Raw genomic sequence first — 21902 nt, 5'->3', positions numbered from 1 at the left:
CATAAGTAATCCATTCATTACACCTGCATGAGCAAAACTCCGGTTCAAACACATACCAATCTCCTGAAATCATGACCACCCCCTATTTACATACTGATGCAGCCAGTGTTTGTTTTTGCTGTCTCTCCAGTTTACACCCTGTAAGGGTATAATTCCTCCTTCTTGGATTGCTTGCATAGTTTTCGTATCAGTTCATATCAGAGTGCTGTTGCTGTAGCTACCAGAACATGCTAAACCCCAATTCACAACTGAACAAAGGAGACTTATTACTTTCTTGATTTCATCAGGCAGAAATCTTCTGTTGAATTGTGCTGTTGGGTGAGTTGATGAACTTCAATTTTTCCTCCACTGGCAGTCCACTCCAGCCCTCAATCATATCAGTTTCTTAATTTAGTACTTTAATCTCATTTTAGCTGTAGAGAGAGAATACAGCACCTCCAAACTTCATGAAGCCCACACCTCTAACACTGATACTTAAACAGGGAAAAAGGTCACATACAAGAGCCTTTTGGGACCAAGCAACTTTCCAATGCTTCCCGCAATTGCCTTAGGTGTATGAAAACTGGAAGTGGATCTCTCAGGCTACACTCATGTATCACTTTGCAAAAGGAAGGCTGTGGAACATGTAAACCAACATGAAACTTGGGATAAAGCCATGTGTTTAGTTAAGCTCTTTAGTAGTTCAGAGAATTCACCCATTCCACATTGCAAAGGGATGAACAAACTGACAGCACATTTTTCTCTGGGAATTTCCCAGCCATAAATGGAAGCAGCTGCTTCTTTCAGTGCTGGAGAGCAGCCATTCAATCCCTTAAATAAGCAGCCGGACAGATCAGGAGGGGCAACACACATGATGGAATAGAGTTCATCCAGTTGTCTATGCCTTTGTTGAACATTATTTTAGTAGCTATTATACATACTCATAACATGAGAGCAAGACAAATGTTATTAGGGAAAAGACTGTTACATAAATACATTACTTTCCTTACTAGAATTTGCATTTACAAGATGTTTCAGGAGAAACTGGCCTCAGCCTTTAGGTGTAATCCTGTAATTCAGTTTGCCTTCCAAGACCAAAGAAGTTTTTGATTCCATAAACACATAAATCTCTGGCCAATTAATGTCAATTAAATTCCTCACCCTGCCATCCAGTGCCTGATTTAGGGTCCTGAAAGAATGAAATTCAATCCTCTTAATCTTTCTTTTCTCTCATGGAAGTGTCTGCCCAAGTATCCTGGCTTTTATTTACTACTGGCCTCTTCAGCTTCTGACACAGGGCTTGATGTGTGAGCATTACCCATCTGGATGCCTGGGCTCCAGGTACTAAAAAGGGTCTTACATGCTCTTCCCACAAGTATCCCCCATCCCAAAGGAGTGACACAGGCTAGAGACTTTAGTAAAATAAAGAATATTTTACATCTACCCCTGAAACACAAGCAGTAGATTGCAGTTCTGGTTTATAAAGACCTGAACATGAAAACCACATGCATGTGCTTTGCCTTTTATTGCCAGGATCTGTTAAAACTCATCACAACACAACTTATTTCACATGCTGTCCATACAGCTCCCTATGGAATGCCATTCTAGAAAACCTTCTGACATGCTGCTAGGGACTTGGGGATTGAAGGGTGATTGGAGCTTTTCTCTTGTGAAGAGAAGCTGATAATTATAATTCACAGAAATCAGTTTCTGAGAGCTTTCATTAATAGCACAAAGGCATTTGCAAAATGTCATATTTAACTGAATTCTGCATTTTCTGTGAGGTCAAACATGACCGTAGCCTCATCCACCTGATCAGATTAGCCAGAATGAACCCTTATTCCAGCAAAACCAGAGTGGATGGGAGTTTGAGAAGCATGGAGAGCCTGTGAGGAGAGTGCACACTGCCCCTGCTTTCCATCAGGCCTCCACTGCAGAAACACATGAGTAGCTCTCTGCATAAAACCCTGGAAAATTAAGCTGTTTTAAGACTGGAAGTCCAGCCCCTAGAATTTATAAGCTGCTGAAGAAAACTTCAGTGGGCAATTGCATTGACTTGATGGCCAACGAACTGATTACTGGCTGCTGAGGGCATACCTGCCTTAAGTAACCGGGACCCTTCTTAGGATTCTCTACAGGTCAGATCAGATTTCCTGCTCCTGAAAGTTACATGTATTCCACAAACAGTTGCTGCTACACTGACAAAAAAAACAAGTTGGGAAAAGATTACTTGCACTGTTTGTTTTTAATTAATCAGAGGCCCTTTGAAAGTAATCCTAGTTATTAAATCAGGATCCACATAAAATACAACCTGAGGGACTTCAGAACAGGATGTTCAGCATTGTCCTTATTCAGATAAATTATGCTGCCCACCTTAAAGGTAGAACTTTTTCTCCTTTTAAAAAAAAATTACATTTCCTACTCTATCTGAGCCACTCTGCAAATCTCCCTATGTCTGTGGAATACCCACAGATATGGAGGATATAAATTAAATACTTTCAAGACCACTGAGGAATTCCAGCAGTTCATTTTGACACAAAAAAAGAGGCCTGTTACCTTACCAGCCTTCCTGTGAACACAACCCTTCACAGCTGCTGCTTTTGAATGTGTGAGGATTCTAATGTTTTGCTCTTTCTGGGCTGAAAAACTGGTGTGAGTGTTTGTGCAGGGACTCCTGCACACCACACCACCGCCCCCCCCCAAAAAAAATACTACTGTTACCTCCAGCTGATCTCCACAGGCCTTTCTCCTTCCACAAGGAGAGGCCAGCCCTTGGCAAAATGAAAATTAAGAAGAGCTGCAGTCACAAAGTGAAGCTACTGGGAGGAGAACAGCTAGGCTGGCATCATAAAGCTCAGCCCTCCTGGATCATGACATGCCACAGGGCCCTTAAATCTAACATTCATTACCATGAATCTCACCTAGGAATTAATGGTAAGCGAGTATTCAGGAAACCAACACTTCAACTAAAAAGCGAGGGAAGTTGGCAGAAGGACTTTACACACAAGAACATCTGGACAGAATAATTAGAATTCCCCTGGTTTTGGATTTATAACTTGTAAATGCAAGCAGAGATCTCAATTCATACTTCAAGTGGTGTTTCATGCTTTGTTTTCCTTAGCTGCTCTTCCTGTTTTTATTCAGCAGATAGGTGGCTTGAACCCAGGAAGGCTAATGAATGCCTGACACAGCAGGCAATAAATCTACAGACTAGATCTCAAGCTCGTCCTAGCTTTATTGCTTTATTTTTTTTTTAATTGCTGATAATTACAATAATGCACATGGGCAGGGGTCCAAGACAGGAAGAATTACTGTCTGCAGGCAGATCTGGTGTGAGCCGATAATACCAGGCTGTGTTTGCTTTATAATTTAAACGGCAGAAATCTCACTAAAGCAGTCTATGGCTTGCTTTAACTTGCTGGAAGGGGTGGAGCTCTCATCTGCTTGTCCTTTATTGTCTTTTGTGGTGGGGGAGACTGCACCGGCAAAGAATTGCAAGCAAAGGCAGGAGCTGTAGTGGTAGCTGGGGTGCAGTTTATATTTAGATGCTTGTGTTTATAGCCAACATGAAGCCTTGAACAGTCCGAAGTTCAGTGACAATAATCCATTTACTTTCATATGTGCTGACAGCAGCCATAGGATTACAAAGACCTGCTGCAGCCTAAAGCATTCCTTACTGCTTTGCACATTCCACTGCCTTTCCACAAGGAAAAGGGGAGATTTCCAAGTACCTGTGAGTCATAAGCAGCCGTTTTGCCCTTGGAATTTTTACTTAGGAGGTATCAGATTATTTCCACCTCCCCCTATAGTGTATCATGCTCCATAATGGCATACATGAGTCAATGGGCACTTAATCTGTATGTGAGATATTTGCACTGGGAACTGCTGCATTTCAATACGGATTGCTACACTGCAGGTAGTGCTGGTGCACAGCTAGGCTGGGAGAGAAGTGATCAAATCCAGGAAAGCCACAACTCAGCACTGCCTCAGCTTCCTGAAGTTGCTTGTGTAACATGGTTGCCTTTGGCATCATCTTTTCTATCCCTGGAGAGCCAAAGTTCATAACAACTCCACTGGAACATTCCCTGAACAAATGTTACTGTACCCAGAACTATCCTTTAAAAAAGAGATTAATTTCAGGGCCTCAGGCTTTCAAAAGTACAGCTTGGTTGTAATGGCTGGGACTGGAATAGTTTAACAAAAAGCCACCTTAAAAATTGGAGTGTTCCGCTGCTGCAGGATCAAGTCCAGGGAGGTGATGGATTCTGCTGACTGCCAAGGGACTTCAACGAGACAGGCCTCTGCTTGGTTAATCTCAGGAAACCATTTATTCAACACAGGAACAAACTCAGCTGAAATCCAGAGACAGAGAGCAAGCCCAGAACAGAGGCAGGATGGTGGGTTTTATGGGACAGAAGAAGGGTGGAGTTTAAGGTCAGGGTCTAATAGGAACACAGCAAGGGAGAAACCCCAGGGCTCAAACCCAATCAGAACACCCTGGGCTGCCACCCCACGAGGCTCCGGGGTGGGGTAACTCTTCATCCCCTGAGGCAGAGGGTGGAATTTACTTTTCTTGGGCTTTAAAGCCACGCCTCTCACTTTAACAATGCTTATCTAAAACTAAATCTTTGCCTCCCTCGGCAGGGGCACATCACAAAAAATAAGGGCAAGAGAAGAGGAAAGCACAAATACCGATAATCCTCACACAGCACACAGGTAGGTCCAAATAGGTTTAATCAGCCAGGTCGTCTTCTATGTGTCACAAGGACGTAAGGGACCATTTCGAACCTGTGTCAGACACACGGCCACTTCCTTCCCCTTGCAGCAGAGCACTACCACGACGCTATTTAAAGTTCCGGTTCTAAGGCGCCACCCTAAGCTCTATCCCAGCAGAGGGAGCCAGGCCTATTTATCACTGGGCTAAACTGAGGCACAAAGTCAGGGGACTTGCCTAAGGTCACCCAGCAGCAGGCTCAGCTTGGTTCAATGTCTCGTCGCTCCAATCTGTGCCATCACTCTGTCTTGCACAGCCTGACTAATTACCACTTTTCCACATTAATTATTTGGGCATCTGACGCACAGAAACCCAAGATGTCCTGATAGCCAGTCAGCAAGTGAAAATTTGAATGCAAGTTAATATTTTCACATTCACTAATATTCTACTGAAAAAATGGCCATGGGGCAATTTTGCCTTCCTGAACTACCATAAGGGAGATCCAAACCAAAGCCTAAGGACAGCAGCTATGGCATAATAGTGTTTGAAAAGTTGAACTCTCAGATCTTTCATTTCTGAGCTGACTGTTAATATGAACCATCACTGCTGATACCACAAAGGCATCACTGAGAGCAGCACATGCAGAGGACTACTAACAGATGCTATTTTGTAAGTAACTTCTCCATGGTTTGATAGGAGAGGTTGTGCCATCTTTAGGCACTTTAGCTACACAAGTGTTAGGGAATAAGTATACAGGACACTGTAGTTATCAGGATACAGATTCCATAATACACAGCAAAGTACATTCAGAAAATCTTTCATCACTTCAAAGCAATTTGCTCAAGGCAAAAGTAACTCCTGGATTAAAACTCGTCACAAGTCACACACCCACATGAGTTCACCACTAACCTCCCGCGTGGCCAAAACTGGAAGAAAGAAGACAGAATAATTTAACATCAGGCAGACAGAAAAATAAACCCATTACTACTGATTAGAAGTGATTTAGCATTACATGAGGGAACAAACCAAAATTCCCTCCTCAAAACAGCCTGCTTTCTTGTGAAGCTTACTAGGAGTTGTGCAAAGAAGCCACTGCAGGAACCTCTGGCTCCTTGCTCTATCCACTTGTCTGACCACTTGGCTGACTCCAGATAAAAAGGCTGCACAGGGTTAGGGTTAGATTGTGTTTTTATCTAAAACACAATGATCCAAAAGGCAAGCAGGAAACTGAAGTGCACATTTTAACCGAGAATTTGAAGTGGCAAGGAAAAATTCATGGGGGGAAAGAAAGATCAAAGAAGGATAATAAGCAGGAATGTGGGTTTGCAATGCAGCCTGAGTTTGGTTCAAGTATCCATCCCCTTAAGATGTTTTTCAGCATCACAGATTGATTATTTATGTGCACAGATTGCATGTGTTTTCAAACATGATAAAATACTTAATCAGGATTTTCAAGCACTGCTATTAGGCTACACAGCTATTTCCCGACAGCACACAGGAATGATTTAACAGGTCCTGCTCTGACCACAGTGGAGCTCTGTGAGCCATGACTATTGCTTTCCAACCCTAAATTCTCAATCTTCTGTAAAAAAACTTCAAAACTCAACCCAATTAATTGGTAATTCTTTCTTTCAAACGATTCAGATGAAACTTCAAATCTGCAGAGGAAACCATGAGGTTTTTAAGTCTTGGGTTTCCAAACCATGCTAATGACTACCTTTTGAATAGTGGAAACCACAGCTAAAATACAGGGCTACTTTTGTTCTTGCTGCTGCTCCCTGAGCTCTGCCAAGCTTCTGCTAATCCAGACCAAAATTAACAAGTTACCAGAAAAATTATGGAATAGCCTTGTTGTTTCCAGCACAAAACCAGGATACTTTCATAATTTAAACTATTTAAGTCCACCCAAATGCACAGGTTACTTCTACAAATTTCAAGTCTGTGGAACAATCAGCAGTTAGTACCTGTTACTGAGAACAGGTAGCAGCTCTGGGTCTTAGTAAATCTGTTTAAAAATAATGGAAACTGGGATTTTAAACCAAAACCATCTTCCCATACATCTCTTCCTGTTATTTATTCAGAATTATGGAGCATCTTTCAGGCAGCAGCTTACATGACTGCTCACTGTGTACAAAACAAAATCTTTTAAGAGCCTTTAATGTCTAGGTGTGCATAAATCAGTGCTTTAAATATATTCCTATACTGACACCAAGTTTGTTCAGCTCCAGTAAACATCTTTTTCCGTAAAGAAAATTTCAGTGTAAACACTGTGCCAAGAAAGTTCAGTTTACAGTTAGCTGCTCATTAGGAAAAGTTCCTATCACTCACAGAAAAAAAAAAAAAAAGTGCAAGAGAATTAACATAGCAAAACCATCTCAAATTGTCACCAAAATAGTCTTCCATTTTCCTGACTGCAGCTATTTCTGATCCCAGCAATAAAAGTGGTGAAAGGGTGCCAGCAACCTTCCACTACTGCCAGCCAACTGAAGGTGAGGAAGAAAGCCCACAAGCAAGGGCAGAGTGAAAAATGGCAAGCACTACCCTGGTTGAGCATGGAAGAGGTCAGAGTCCAGGAAGAAGGCTTGGAGCAACACTTCTTGCTTACAAGAGCCTGAGGGCAAAAGCTTTATTTATTTTTAAGCTTATCACACACAGCCAAGCAGCCCTCAAAAGATCCTGTGATTATCAGCAGAATTCAGGCTCAAATTTCCTAGTTTACCTTCTTTCAAAGCAGATGAAAAGTGGACTTCCATCTATTCCCTGGAACTCAAACACCTGGACTGAGCAGTCTGACACGAGAAGTCAAATGATAAGAAGCGTTTTGAAGTACCCCCAAAATTTGTCAGCAGCAGGGTCACAGAAAGTAAAGGACCTCAACAATAGTTTCATGTATTTCTGTTTTTTCCAGTCTTTAAAAGCAATCCTTAGTAATTTAGCAAACAGCATTTTATTTCTGAAGCATTAATTCATCAGCTGGGGTTTAACAGTCACAGCACCACCCCACAGCTAGGTTTGCACACAAGATCTAATGGATGTATTAGCCAGTTCCTTCACAGGAAGCAGCAGAGCTCTATTTAGAATAGCTGCCTAATGCTATTAGAAAATTAAGTAGTAATTTATAGAACAGACTCAAGGTGGCTGGGCTGAGATGTCCATCACTGATTTTGATGATCCAGGAAGTAAAACTAGCTCCACAAAAGCAAGCCTAGAACCTCCAGTATTTCAGGGCTATCACTGCAGAATATTTACCTGGCTTTGGCATGTTGAACACCTGAATTTCTTATGCTGAATTTTATAGCACTTCATTCTATTGAGCTGTATCAGACTGTGTAGCATTGCATGGAAATAAAACAATATGGAAGCAGTGATTTTTATCTTTGATAAAATGAGATTTTAATTTGTTAATAGTCTCTTCCAGGTTTCAGTGGGAAGAATGAACCCTGTGTACACCAGTAATTATTTCCTTGATGCTTCTTTATGCATTTTCTGAAAAATTTCAGGGTAAAAGAGAGAACACACTACTTTTCTGTCTGCTTAGCTGAAACACAATTGACCATAAGATTAGTGGAAGAATTTCCATGCTGCAGCTGCACCCACCTGATGGTCAGGTCCTTGAGTTTTATGTAATTTGACACTTCACTGAGGGCTTCGAAGCACAAAGCTATCAGGTGCTGAAAGCTTTATTCCAAAGGTGGAAGCAAAAACTGCCTGTTCTGCAACAGCAAGGGACACTGCTCTCTGAAAACGAGCAGGCGGGACACTTGTAAACAATCTTGATATGCCTTAAAGAGGCACTATCCACGGAGAACTTCAATCACTTCAACTGATATTCCTCTTCAAGGTCTCTGAATGTACTAATATTTTTTAATTTTTTTTTTTAAACCCTTTGCCTGGACTGTCCATCATAGCAGCTTTTTCCTTTTTTTTTTTTTTTTTTTTTTTTTTTTTTGTATAAAGGCCAGCTGAAGGAACTGTAAAGAAAACTGTCAAGACATGTTATTTTGAACATAAACATTCCAAACAATTCTTTATTTTTCTGCTTGGAAAAGGCTATCAAGCAGGGAAAGAAGTGACTATTAACTTTTACTTAGAGAAGCCTTTCCTTCGCCTGCTCAGATGCTCTTGGGAGACACACTTGAATGAAAAAGAAAGAAATGGTCAGCCTTCCAAACAAGTTTTGCTTTCCTTGACCCCACAAGCAGACAAGGACAGCGATGGAAATGCTGACTGAACATGCAAATCTAACCACTTGGGACAGTGGTTGGAGGGTAGATTGATCTGCCTATTGATGCAATTAGCCACTCACCATTTTCCTAGCCATGGGCCGAGTCACTTCAATAGTGCTTTCTCAAAGTCAAATAACAAAAATAAAACCCTGGGGGAGTGGTGGTTTTATGTTTAACTGGTTGACTTCAGACATGGCCCACTAAGGTTTTGAAATTTTTTAATTCAGAAACTCAGCTATGCACACATCTCAGCTGCAAATATTAACTCTGACAGAATCTGGCAAACCCTTGATGTAGATTAGCCCCACAGAATCTATTCAGATGCCTCCAAACATAAGAGAGCAGCACACCAGAAAGCTATGCTAAAATTATAGCTTGATGCTACAGCACGAGACAGCCAGAAGCATACCTCATTCTAATATTCTTACTTTGGACATCTTACAAAAAAAAAACAAACACTGAGAGCCCAAATGCGTTCCTTACCAGACCATGCTTTAATTATCCCAGGGGCTGCCTCTCCCTGCACAATGCCCAGCCAGCCTGGACAGCAGTGGGCCCAGTACTACATAGATTTGTGCTGAGGCTGGGAACATTCTGAGAATATTGCATTGAGAACTTTTGTATCTCACTGTAGTACCAGTTGAAGGAGGAAACGTTTGGTAACCAGCACAAAAAGGATTTGCAGGTGTCAAGGCCGTGTGGCAACTCTACAGCCTGGACAACCAAGACAAATGGAGCAACTATTCAGTCACAGTCACGCAATTGCATTAGAGGCTGCCCGTATTTTCACAGTTATACCTGTCAATTAAAGGATGTGAATGTTAACCCAGAGGGGTGGGAATAAATAAGAACAGTCCTCTGCTATGGGCTGCTCCCAAAATTAACTCACTGCAGGAAGCATCCTCATAAATAGTGCCAAGCATACCATTTTAAGTGGAACTCAGAAGTTAAGGTGGGGCAGATGGGACCAACTATCCACTCTAACACAGAAGAATAAAATGAAAGCAAGAAAGTGTCTCTAAAGACACACTAGATCAAGTGTTTTGATATGCAAACTAAGCCCTAGTTTTATCTGTGATATGAGCATTTCAAATCTGGCTCAAGTTAAAAGATGTTCCTACCCTGATTCATTCCAACAGACTGGATCACTCCAGCATGTTCAGTTTGTCTATATCTTTATTTTGTACTTTACAGGACATTTGGTGTTTTCAGCAGCTTAATTACTATTTTAATCCTCTTCATCAGACAAGAGCATCATCCCGGACATGCTGTAGATAAAGACTATGAGATGGATGCTGCTCAGAGATCTAGCTGAAAAGCCACTCCAAAGCACAGCAGTCATTCCAAGGCAAATACCACAAAACAAAAAGAAATCTCTGCTTTGCTTGATCTGGTGTATCTAAAGGTTGCTGTTATAAACAGCAAAAATCAGCTCTCTTTTATGGCCTGAGAAACAGCTTAGAGCAAGTCAGCAACATCCTCTTAAAAAATGACAAAGGATTCTTAGTGGCAATGCATCTCCAAATCAACACGAGGGGAAGAGCTGCTGAGAGTTTGGCACATTAAACCCATTTAGCTAAAGCTGCTGCCAGCTGTACCTAAATGTTTGTCATGCCCCCAGTTATAAGATCAAAATAAATGTAAGAATCACAGCCTAATAAATAAAATAATAGAAAATTATGAGTAAAGTTATCAGCCACTTAGAGAATGAGAAATAATGATTCAAATTTTCGCAAAAATCTTTAAAGACAGTGACACAAAGCTTGAAAAGCCAAATTGAAGCCAAGGACAGCAAAGCAAATGAAGTAAAGTCATCTTTGCTTTTGCCTGGAGCAAAAGGCCATTTAGGGTCTTGGAAAGCAGTGCTCCTCATGTCTCTGCTACAGCACACATGAAGCTTGCAGCCCAAAATTTTCCTGGATGTGTCCAGTTCTTCCTTGGAGAACCCAGTTTTGCAGTTTGCACACAGACCAGTAAAAGTCTGACAGTGGCCATTTCAGAACAGCACCACTCCTGAAACCCATCAGCATCTATTACAAAAGGACTACAATGCTGCATTCTACTCAGGGCCCTGCACTGAAAGAGGGAATTAACATGCCGTGGATGCTCTGCTGAAAGCCTCCCATATAGTTATACTTTGAAAAGTATTCTCCTCATCACGCTAATTCCCACGTGAAGCAAGTTGCAAAAGCTTGCTCAGTAGAACTGAGCAAAACAAATCCATCAGAACAAGGAATTTCAGCCTCAACTTCAAAATGCCTTTTGTCTGTACTGTGGATTTTACATTTAAGCAAATTCAGAAGAAGATTTCCTGCCATTTAAAAGCTGTTATGTAGGGAGAGATCAGCTGGTTAAGGTTTATTTCTTTGTCTCTTAACCTGAGAAACAAAGATATACTCTGCAGCAAGACACACGGATTTAAAATTAAGCATTAATTAAAAACACTATGCATAAAACACAGCACTATGGATTCAAACATAGGTAATAGATTTCAGCCCTTGTGATTAGTGTAACTTCTTTTTCACAAATTCAAACGTGCATACCATGAAAAAGAAGACAAAAAATGCATAAGCACATAGGCAGAAGGGATGGAACAGGTGACAAGCTGTGATCCAGTCCACAAAGCCAAGACAAGGTAGACAAGGTAAGGATATAGCAGTGCAAGCCCCTCCAGCACATCCAGCCTTTGCTCTGACAGGTCATTCATTTCTGCCTCAGCTATTGGGAAATTATTTCCAAGAAAGCGCTTGCGCCCTAAACAGGACATCCACATACTGAGTTCCTTTGTTGCAAGGCAAGTATTGATGCAATTTGAACAAGATAGCATTGATCAGGAGTGACATGGGCAAGAACATGATTCTTTTTCCTCTTGTTTCACCAGTGAGTGTCTCAATGCTCTCTCCCAAGCCCAACCTTCACACACCCACAGAAGCACTACAACTTCATTCTGTGACGCCCTCAAAAATTCCATCAGCCTCTCCTGGGATCTGGCTCTTGCACAGCACTATGTCCATCCATGCTCAAAGACTGTAATACATGAATACACTGCAAATGCAAAATCTCAATTTTTCTGGCTGGTTACCAAGGGAAAACCTTCTCCAACGCCTGACATTTCCAGCACTGAAGCCTCTGGAAATTAAGTGGTTATTGAAACCCTGCAACTCTAACTACTGAGAGGCACTTAAATCTTATCCCAAGTCCAAAAGGGAAATGCAAGTATCCTGCTCCATTCAAGAGTAATAACCAGTTTCCACGATAACATGCACCCTCAACAATTTCTCAGTCTCCTTTTTTCCTGGCAGGCAGCACATTTCAGTCTATGCACAAGGAACTGCTGTACTCTGCAGTTCAGGATTCGTCTTTGACCAAGGCTGCTAAGGCAGGCTTCTGTGCTCTGCTTGAATCCTGACACAATTTAATTCTTCTTTAGGGTTTCTAAACATGTTTCTGATCTTGCAGTGTAAAACGGAACACCTATCAAATTCAATTTCTTCAGTTAGGGCTTTGATAAATTATGCAGGGAAAGACTCATGTTCAAATGCCAATACACCTTCTGGGAGAGCCAACCACAGATTTGAACCAACATTTTGCATTTAATCTTTTGAGAATATTTATGAGATTAAAGCAAATCTGCCCCTCTCTATTTCAGGCCACAATTACTGTAAGATGACCAGTGTAAGAAGTCAACCAATGCTTGGTATTAGTGAATTATCCTAATTCATGCAGATTCCTCTAGGACCATTTTTGGCAAGTTACTAGGCCTGATATAAATGACAGCAGATTAAACACTGATTAAAAAAAAAGAAACAACTAAACTTAGACTTGGCAATGGGTCATGTCAAATCCAAAACCATATAGAGAATTTGGTGATTAAAAGCTTTATGCTAGAGGGTACTATACGTCTAAGTGACGACCAGCTTCTGTTGTGAATGTGCTATCCAAATCCGCTTTGAATCTAACGGGACTGCATAATATTTATTGTAACAGATGGCATGGGTAAGATTTTTCTTTTTGTTACTGTCATTTCACACTATGCAATGACATCATAACTAGTGGGATTCATCAACACAAAATCCAAAAGAAACGGAACAAAAGCTTTTGGCAGGGAGTTGAATCTAAAAATAATATAAGAGCCTTTAAAGAAAAGACCAAAGATTAAAAATGCAAATGTTTGGCTTTTGATTTAAGCATCTCTGTACTGAAGTTAGCATAAAACAACTCCTGGAAAATACCAAGTAGTTTGCTAAACCTCTGTTTCATCTCTGCATCATCACCAGATGAAGATTTTTGAGTTTACCTCAGTGGCTCCATTTAGAGCTTTGTGGTGACAGGTTAAAGAACCCAAGCACAATATTTTCATGAGAAAATGCAAGCCCTGCTATAGTAGAGTGTTAACAGAATAATAAAACTCTCACTAATGCAAGAATTGAAAGAAACCAACCCCCTGACCCACACCTCAGAAGATCTCAGACATTTGAAAATATAACATAACCAGAAAACATTTGTTGGAGGAAAAGAGACCTAAATGAGATCAGGAACTTTCAAGGTTGAACACTGCTTATATTTAAACATGAAGTCATCTGTGAGGAGATGATAATTAGCTACTCATAAATGGAAGCTTCACTGAGTATCAAATGCTGTTAGAGTCAAGTGAAGCATGGCCCCAGCCAGCTTGGTGTGCCCGTGTCTGCCTGTCCCTGTCCTTGACCTGGGTCAAAATGCACTTTGCACTGCTATAATTTTGTTAGAGAGAAGCTTACTGTATGAAATTACCTAAATGCATCCCTGTCACAAAGCCAGAGTCTGGGATCTGAGTATTGAGGCATGTTTATCATCAGCTGCACCTCGGCACAATACCACAGGTCGGTGACACTGCTAACACACCAATGATTAAATGCCTCACAAAGCTTCTCCAGCACAACGGGGAACCAAGCCACAGCTCCCACCTTCTATGGGTTTCATTGGGTTTTTTCAGCCTGCATCTAAGTTAAGCTGGGAATTTTAATGCCCTTCATACCTGGTAGCTTGAAAAACTTGAGCTCATACTCATTTGATAATGGTTTTCCGTTAGTCTCAAAGCACAGTGAAGCCATCCAAGCCAAAAAATCATTGACTTGCCTTCTCCATAAGCTTCCTTGAAGCTCACACTGCATGGAATAACAGCTTCAGACCCTGCTTCATCAACTCAAGTCCTTGTCTAGCCACAGCATTCTACCCCACAGCTCACCTGTGCAGGAAATCCTGGCACTAGAAAAAACTGGGGAGACTTTTTTGAAGGTCCAGAGAAGGAATCCCCCAAGAAAGCACTGGCAAAGAAGATTAGGCTAAACTCTGTATGCAGCCACTGATCTGCAGGTTGAGAAATAAGAATTCCCTCAAACCACTGCTAACAGATGTTACTGCACAGCCCAACAGAGTCATCTTGAGAAACAAATCATCAGGAAAAAAACAGCTCAAGTGAAGCCACTATCCTTGCAGTAAACACACCAAAATCAGGACAGCCCAACTGCACCAGTCCTCACAGACTACTGGGCCAGTCCTGCCAGGAAAGATCTTTAAATCAGATGAATACATATGTATGTACATGATCCGGGTCTGCCTGTAGTAGAGAACAAAAGGCTTTCTTGACCATGCCTCACCCAGCAGTGAGTTTCCCTCAGGAAACAGAGTGCCAATATATGATTTGACTTCCCGTTGTCACCAGCAAAAATGGAAAGTTAAATAAATCACCAAAAGCCACACAGAACAGCAGCATTTGACTGTGCACACTAGTTAAGAGTGACTAGGAGGCTACTGAAGATATAAACCAAAATTAAGGTCTGCAATACATTAATTTATTTGTACAAGAGCATTATCATGGCAGGCAAACATGACAACAAGGAATTAGAACTCAATTTAGTACATCTGCAGGTTGGTCTTTCAAGAATAAGGAGTACATCCTTTTCCCCAATGGCTGTATACAAAACATGCCTGTAATACCTCCAAATGAAGAGCTGGTAAGCAGCTTAGCCACATGTGCTCTTGATCAGGTGGACACCTGATTACATAAAGCCAAGCAGGCTGGGTTTGGCTGCTAGAGAGATTAGTTTAACATCACTTGCAGAACACTGGTGTTTCAATCATTTATCTCAGTTTGGAACTTAAAACTCCTACAAGTGCACATAAAGACAAAATTTTGCATTTTAAACATCAATCCTTCAGAGCAAGCATTAGAACTTATGGACATTTAAAAGCCAGGCTAAAAGGTGGATTTCACTTCTGTATTCTTTGGTACATGGGTTTTCCATGTTCTCAAATAAGGTAGTGTAGCATAGAGAAAACTCAATGACAGATAGATATTTAACTCCAATGGAGAAGGCGGATGGAGGTGAAAGTAGTAAATCCAGTGCCGAACAACTTAAAAAAAAATAAAAAAGTGTCATTCACAAGTTAGATTTCTATGTGAAATGTGTGTGTATCTATCTATCTATCTATCTATCTATCTATCTATCTATCTATCTATCCATCCATCCATCTCCCTGCTTACAGTTGCAGGAATTCATAAATTAAAAGTCAAATCTAATGTTAAGAAACTACTCTCAAAGAAAACCCCAGCCAAATTATGTCCCCCAAGACGCACTTTTTCCCTATGCACTGCCCCTCAGGAGTGAGAGTGCTGCTCCTACAGCACCAACCCTGAAATACCACTTGCCCTATATAAGTAATAGTATTAACAAGCTAAAGTTACTTTTATCTTACTGTATCTGAGGAGAAGCCATCAGCCCTTCCAAACCAGAAAAAAACCGTCATTTTGGTTAATTCACAATATAGAGAGCCTGACAATTTACTCCACTCACATCTTCCTTTCTTACCGCTTTACAACTCACACTAGTAAGCATACAGTAAGTATATATCTACATATGGAAAAACTGTGTTTGTACAATGTTGTCAACCCATTTTTCCCCACAAACCTCAGACTTATTGGCACCTATAGGAAAAAGGTGAAAAGGAAAATATCGAAAAGCAAATTATAAAGTAATATAGTTAATGCATAGTCACAGAGCCCTAGATATTCCATTTAAGATACCCAGCAAGTAAAACCTGTGGTAAGAGATGCCATTTCACTGTGACAAACTCACTGCAGGTAGGGAAAGCAGAACACATGGATAATGGGTGAAGATAACAGTTTTGGTAAGAAAAAAAAAGGGGCAATCTTGCATGTTCAAGTATAGTTCTGAATTAAGAGCCTCTCCAGAAGGGTTTCTAGGCCATTGTGAGTACTCAAAGCCGTCCAATTAAGAGCAAGCATCGTCTTAAATTAACACCATGTTGCAGAGGTGCTGACTGCCTGAACTTAAAAACAATGACACCAAGTTTTACCGCATGGAAGAAGCACAAGAGCAAGAGTCTGAGGGATTGCATCGATTTCCAAAACCTTGAGGAGTTAAGGAGCAGAGTGTGTAACATCCAAGTGTAGAGAGGAGAAAGGCTCTGCCTTCTAACAAGAAATAGTTGGGGATGGTGTATTCTTCTATTTTCAGCTGAGGAACAAGGCTTTGGTTTAAATACATGTGTAGAAGCAGATGCTGCAGTCAAAGTGACTTACACTTTCAAGATTGAGCCCATACGCCTCCAAACGACACACACACAGGGAAAAGCAATGGCAGAAGCTTTACAAGGCACATCCAGAGAGAAGCACAACTGGTGCAGAGCACGGGGAACTGCACTGATCCCTCCCTGCACTCCCAGGTGCTGGAGGAGCAGCAATGTGTAATTATAATACAGCTAAAGCCACCTACAGAACGGCTTTTAAATAACTTGCAAATGATGCTATGACCACATTAACAAAAAAGTCAATCTCTGGTAGAGCTATTAATGCCTAAATAACATTTAATAGATGTGATAATTATTTTGCAGGTGAAACAAGGAGAGCTGAAGGCATCCTCCAAAAAGGAGCTCTTACCTTCATGTGCCATCCTACAATGCAGCAGAAAACCCAGAGCCTCTCTGCAGTATGAGATTTGCTTTATTTCCATATCTTTGCTTCCAAGAAGCTTTTATTGAAGCTTAGAGGAGGCACTGCATATAATTACTTTCACAGGATGCTGTATTTCCTAACACCAGGAAGCAAAGTTTTAGGAACTGAGGGCAAACTAAAGGCCACAGGCTCAAGACTGGAATTTTCCTGAGCTGTTTCTACTCAGGACTCGAACACTGAAGTGGAAATTTCCCTAGGTGGAGTTCTTTGTTCGATGCAGCAGGCAATTAGAAGTCCCCAAGGTCTGCAGAAATGGCACAAGGCTGATATTTTTGTCAAGGAGAATTTAAGCAATACAAGACAAAAATAATAACATGAAATTCTGCTGCAAAACACACCTTTTTCTTTTTCCCTCCTCCAAATTCTGGTGATTTCAGGCAGGCAGGTAACAGATGTAAGAGCTTTTGAAAAATACTAAACCTTATTTTAAAAAAAAAAGCAATATCAAGTCTGCACTGCCTTAGATTTGATTGCACAAAAAGGTCAAGTAATAAAAACAAACTTTTCACCTTCAAAGGCCTTGAGGGCATAGCAGAAGTATTTTATCATTGGAATACTGATCAAATTAGCATAGATTTATTTTCTTTTCCAAGCTGGCATGTGTCCTGTTTGACTTCTTGGGGACTTCACAAGCAAAACAAGCAAAATTCAGACACATACTGTTATGGAAAGAAACACATTAATTGCTGGGATCCATGATTTCTCTAAACTCTTCTATTCATATTCATTTAGAAGAGAGACTGTCAGAGGTTATCAGCCATCCCCACACCATGATCTGAAAGGGAGACCGACTGCCACCAGCACTAACCCCTGGGAACGCCCTAGTCAAGAGTTCAGATACAAAAATTTCAGAGAAAAAAACAAACTGCCACTCTTCTTGGTCTGCAGGACAGAAAGAAAAACAGATTGTAGTTGATAAGAAGATTATCAGGTGTTCCAGGGACAGGGAATGGAAGCTAAGACAATCAAGAGACAGAAAATTTACCTAATGGGACCCTGCCAATCCAGTTGAATTGATAATTGCAGACATTGTTAGATGTTTTTCTTAACTTTCAAATTACATCCTGATTTTTGAAAAAAAAACAAACCAAAAACCTGTTTGCATATTTTTCATCACATTATCTGAAAAAATCCAGTAATGATCACAGTATAAGACCCAGAATAGAATCATTTACTTCCTGAACTCCGCATCGAGAGCTGTTCTTGAGCAAATCTGGCAGCAATAAAAACCTGAGAGCTGCAGTACCCCCACCGACAAGACAATGGGAGAGGACGCAGCAAAAATAAGGATTAAAATGCCACAGCTGACATTTTATACCAGCAGACAAACAGACTATCATGCCTTCAGAGGATGCAAATTGAATTGCAGGATAAAATTTTCATTTTAATTCTTCTCAAAAAGGTCAGTGACCCGCCCCTCCTGGAGCATCAAGGTGTGACATGGCTGCTCTCCCTGTATGCCAATCCCGGGACAGGCAAAACCCAGGATCTGTTTCATCACACAGACACCAGGCTTTGCAATAAAATGACAGCTAAATTTGTTTTCCAAGCTGATTTTTCATGGCACATGTCCCTAAGTAGTAGATTCCAGAAGGGATGAGCATAGCAACCAAATCTGTCCCGGATGTAAGAGAGGAAGTGACCTGCAGCTGTAGGAGCTGCCAAACAGGTGCAAAAGACTGGAACACCAGCAGCCAGGAGAGACCCCTGCCAGCAAGGCAATGCCAAGGAACCTGATCTGGGTATTAGCTCCATGTCCTCAGAGCAGCTCCACCATCCCTCCTGCAAAGTAACCTCCACACGAGCTGTTCCACGAATAGCTATCAACCATGTTCCATTGATTAACAGAAATTTAACAGAAGTATGTGGAATACTATTCCTCAATAGCAACCAAACAAGTAGAAATCATGGACTAGACCAACTCCATACAAAACATTATTAAAAATAGCCAAGAACCACATTTACTGCCAGTCAGAGTTTTGGATTTTTGCATCATACTGAGGTAGATGTTCTGCCTAACCAAGCTTGCTAAAATTTACTGTAAACTCTCAAATCAAGCCAACATTCACAAGCAGCCACAAGCGTGCTCTTTATCCAGCCCTAAATAACCCAGAACACTTCCACAAGACGGATGCAGCTGTTTTGCATTTCCAAACAACATTCAGGCATAATTATTAAACTCTGTTTACATGCCATTTCTGAAGCTCAGCACATACTTTGCTCCTTCCCTCTAAATAAGACAGGTTATTGTGTAAAGTTTTTGAACCCACAAGATTTTCTCCTACCCGTCTTGTTGTCTGGAGAGTTAGATTACATCGAGCTTTTGGATTTAGAATAAAGCTGGAATTTCCTCTATCCAGTTATTTTCATACATGCAAATAGAATACATATTTCGTACATACAGAAGTAATACCTACTCGTATATGTGTGTGCATATATACAAAAATTAAAAATAAATAAATAAATAAATAAATATATACGCATGGCCTCTACAATTGCTTGAAGCATCATCCTCGAAAGCCGAGCCAACCCAAAGATCTATTTTGGATCCATCAGCAACCAAATGGATTCGTTTAACCGAGGTTTTTCTCTAAGGAACGGCCCTCTAACAGTCTTCTATGATTCTAGACCCTGAAGGTGGCCACTCCGGCTCCCGTGCCAAGAATGGCGAGGTCACGTCCCCAAAAAAACCAGCCCCAAGCATGACGGTGAGAGAAGCGTCTGTCCGGATGAGCGGCCTGAGGGTTACGGCTCTCCCGAAAACAAGGGTAAAAACACGAACTCATCACCCCGGGAAGGTCTCGGAAAGTCTGGACAATCTCCAGGTGGCTCCACAGTAGCCGAGATACCCCAAATCCCGCTTACCTCCCGCCTGTGCATCGGATACCCCCGAGAAAGCCCCGCCCGCCCCCGCACCACCCACACACCTCGATGTATCCAGCGAGCGCGGCCGCAGGCCCGAGGAGCGCCAGAAGCAGCAGAAACGCACAACCCATCACCGCCGCCATCACCCGCCGCCGCCCGAGTGTAACTGCGGCCGCAGCGCCCCCGCGGGGACCCGCCTCGCCAGGCCACGCCCCCGATCACAGTGACAGCCGCGCGCGCCAATCGAGAGGCGACGCGTGGCCCCACCCCCGCGACTCTATCAGCCAATGGGTCGAGGTGCATGGCAGGTAGGGCCGTCCCTCGGCGAGAAATGGCTGCCGGGAGCTGTGAGGGGGCCGGCCTGGACTACGGCTGGGATGTGGCGGCCGGGCCGGGCCGGGGTGTGGCGGCTGGGCTGGGCTGGGCTGGGCTGGGCTGGGCTGGGCTGGGCTGGGCTGGGCTGGGCTGGGCTGGGCTGGGCTGGGCTGGGCTGGGCTGGGCTGGGCTGGGCTGGGGTATGGCGGCTCGGCTCGGCTCGGCTCGGCTCGGCTCGGCTCGGGTGTAGCGGCTCGGCGCGGCTCGGCACCGCGTCACTTGTGTCACCCCAGGCTGCTACAGAAATCGGTCCCCAGGTAAAACTCCGCATAGGGGGGAGCCGAAAAAGCCGTGGCCTGTATCGCCGTCTAAAGGCTAAAAGCTTTACCCCACCACTGCGGTGAGCAAGAATGCTCTGGGGTAAAAAAAGCCTAATGAGATGTTTTCCTCATCTAAAAATAAAAAAAAACCCTGTTTTCCACTCAAAAAAACATCTCTACATCTATCCCCAGTTTCTCAAAGCCCTTGACCCATGTGCAAGCAGCAAGTTCCCAGCTGTTCGGGTTTCATAATAAAACTTAACACGTGCCCTTCTTTATTTTTTTTTTCTCCTTACAATACAGCTATTGAATGGTAAGAATGATAATCATCAATGGCTTCATCCTGTTCCAAACACCGGCTGCTCACCAGGTACTACCTGGAAGACATCACATGTACTGCCACACATGCTGCTCTGTAAACACAGCACAGCTCTCTTTAAACAATATGCCTGTATTTTACTAAAAACCAGACACATCACCATCGCCACCTCCAGTTTGTGTTTCTATTCAGCCAGAGCATGGCAGCAGTTCCTTCCAGTGCAGATGTTCTGCCACTGCTGGTGCTACTATTTCAGGACACATTTCTGGCTTTAAAACCAGGCTTTTGTGCCAAATTTGCATTGAGGATATTTTAATTTCACCACGTTACTTATAAATATGTTAAGAATAATATGTTACAGTTGCTGTTTGTAAACTCCTTACTTACCTTGTACCCCTGTCCCAGGTTTACTTACCTTGTACCCCTGTTGCAAATTGCTGTACCCCATGTGTTTGTTCCTTGTTCAGAGAGGCCCTGCCCCCTCTCCCAAGTTGGTGTACCCTGTGTTTCTTGTTCTGTGTTCAGCCAGGCACTGCCCCCACTGCTCCTAGACTCCCACATGGCAACATTGTATCCTTTTCCCAAGTTGCTGTACCGTCCTGAGGAGGAAGATGACATACTGACTTTTATGCAAACGAGAGAGACCAGAGACTTATGGGATGCACCCAGACTGGAAAAACCCCGAAACAACGAGCCACGCAAAAGGGAAGGAATAAAACCAGCACCATCTAACAAGGAAGACCCAGAGGAGTCCCCTGACTTCTTTCCAGAGGCCGACATAACCTTGAGGGGACTCGATTGGGATGACAACCTAGACTACGAGCCCGAAAGAACGAGTCTTCCCGGGGACTCTCGTGAGGAAGGAAGGCCCAGCTCTGCTCTAGTGACAGAGCTGCACGGATCCTTCTCTTCTGCGGTGTCCAGTGGGAGCAGTGGCGGTGTGCGCGACCCCTCGGGCCCCCACCCGAGAGCTGTGCTGCTTAATAACAGGCCTTTTTAAAAGGAGCTGGTCTCCTGGCCCGTTTATCACAAAATAGAAGTTTTAAGTAATTGGAATTTTACAACAAGTAAACCCTTCAAGAAGAAAGTAGATCTACTAAGTGCAGTTGCTGATACAACAGACTTTACACATCTCTGCAGAGCATTC

At 42.4% G+C, this 21902-nt stretch overlaps 1 protein-coding gene and 1 long non-coding RNA gene across 14 annotated transcripts in view; one reads left to right on the top strand and one right to left on the bottom strand.

Annotated features, from left to right (window-relative positions):
- Window positions 1-19965, bottom strand: part of APLP2 (amyloid beta precursor like protein 2) — a 48033-nt gene extending 28068 nt beyond the window's left edge. For all 12 annotated transcript variants that reach the window (XM_023941591.2, XM_023941592.2, XM_086861398.1 and 9 more), the window contains exon 1: window positions 19864-19965. In XM_023941591.2, coding sequence (XP_023797359.2) covers window positions 19864-19944 — 81 coding nt within the window. In that variant the 5' untranslated portion in view covers window positions 19945-19965. The remainder of the gene's footprint in view (window positions 1-19863) is intronic.
- A 155-nt stretch (window positions 19966-20120) lies between these two features.
- LOC147649448 (uncharacterized) lies at window positions 20121-21359 on the top strand. 2 transcript variants are annotated; one of them, XR_015278912.1, is made up of 3 exons: window positions 20121-20202; window positions 20740-20806; window positions 21281-21359. It is a non-coding gene; the product is annotated as an uncharacterized LOC147649448 (long non-coding RNA). The 2 variants fall into 2 exon arrangements; XR_015278911.1 differs by lacking the exon at window positions 20121-20202 and adding an exon at window positions 20304-20433.
- Window positions 21360-21902: the final 543 nt, after the last annotated feature.

Source organism: Cyanistes caeruleus, chromosome 23, assembly GCF_971803275.1.
Source record: "Cyanistes caeruleus chromosome 23, bCyaCae1.hap1.1, whole genome shotgun sequence".
NCBI lineage: Eukaryota > Metazoa > Chordata > Aves > Passeriformes > Paridae > Cyanistes > Cyanistes caeruleus.
The sequence above is the reverse complement of the archived record's forward strand: the minus strand, read 5'-3'. Positions and strand labels throughout refer to the sequence as shown.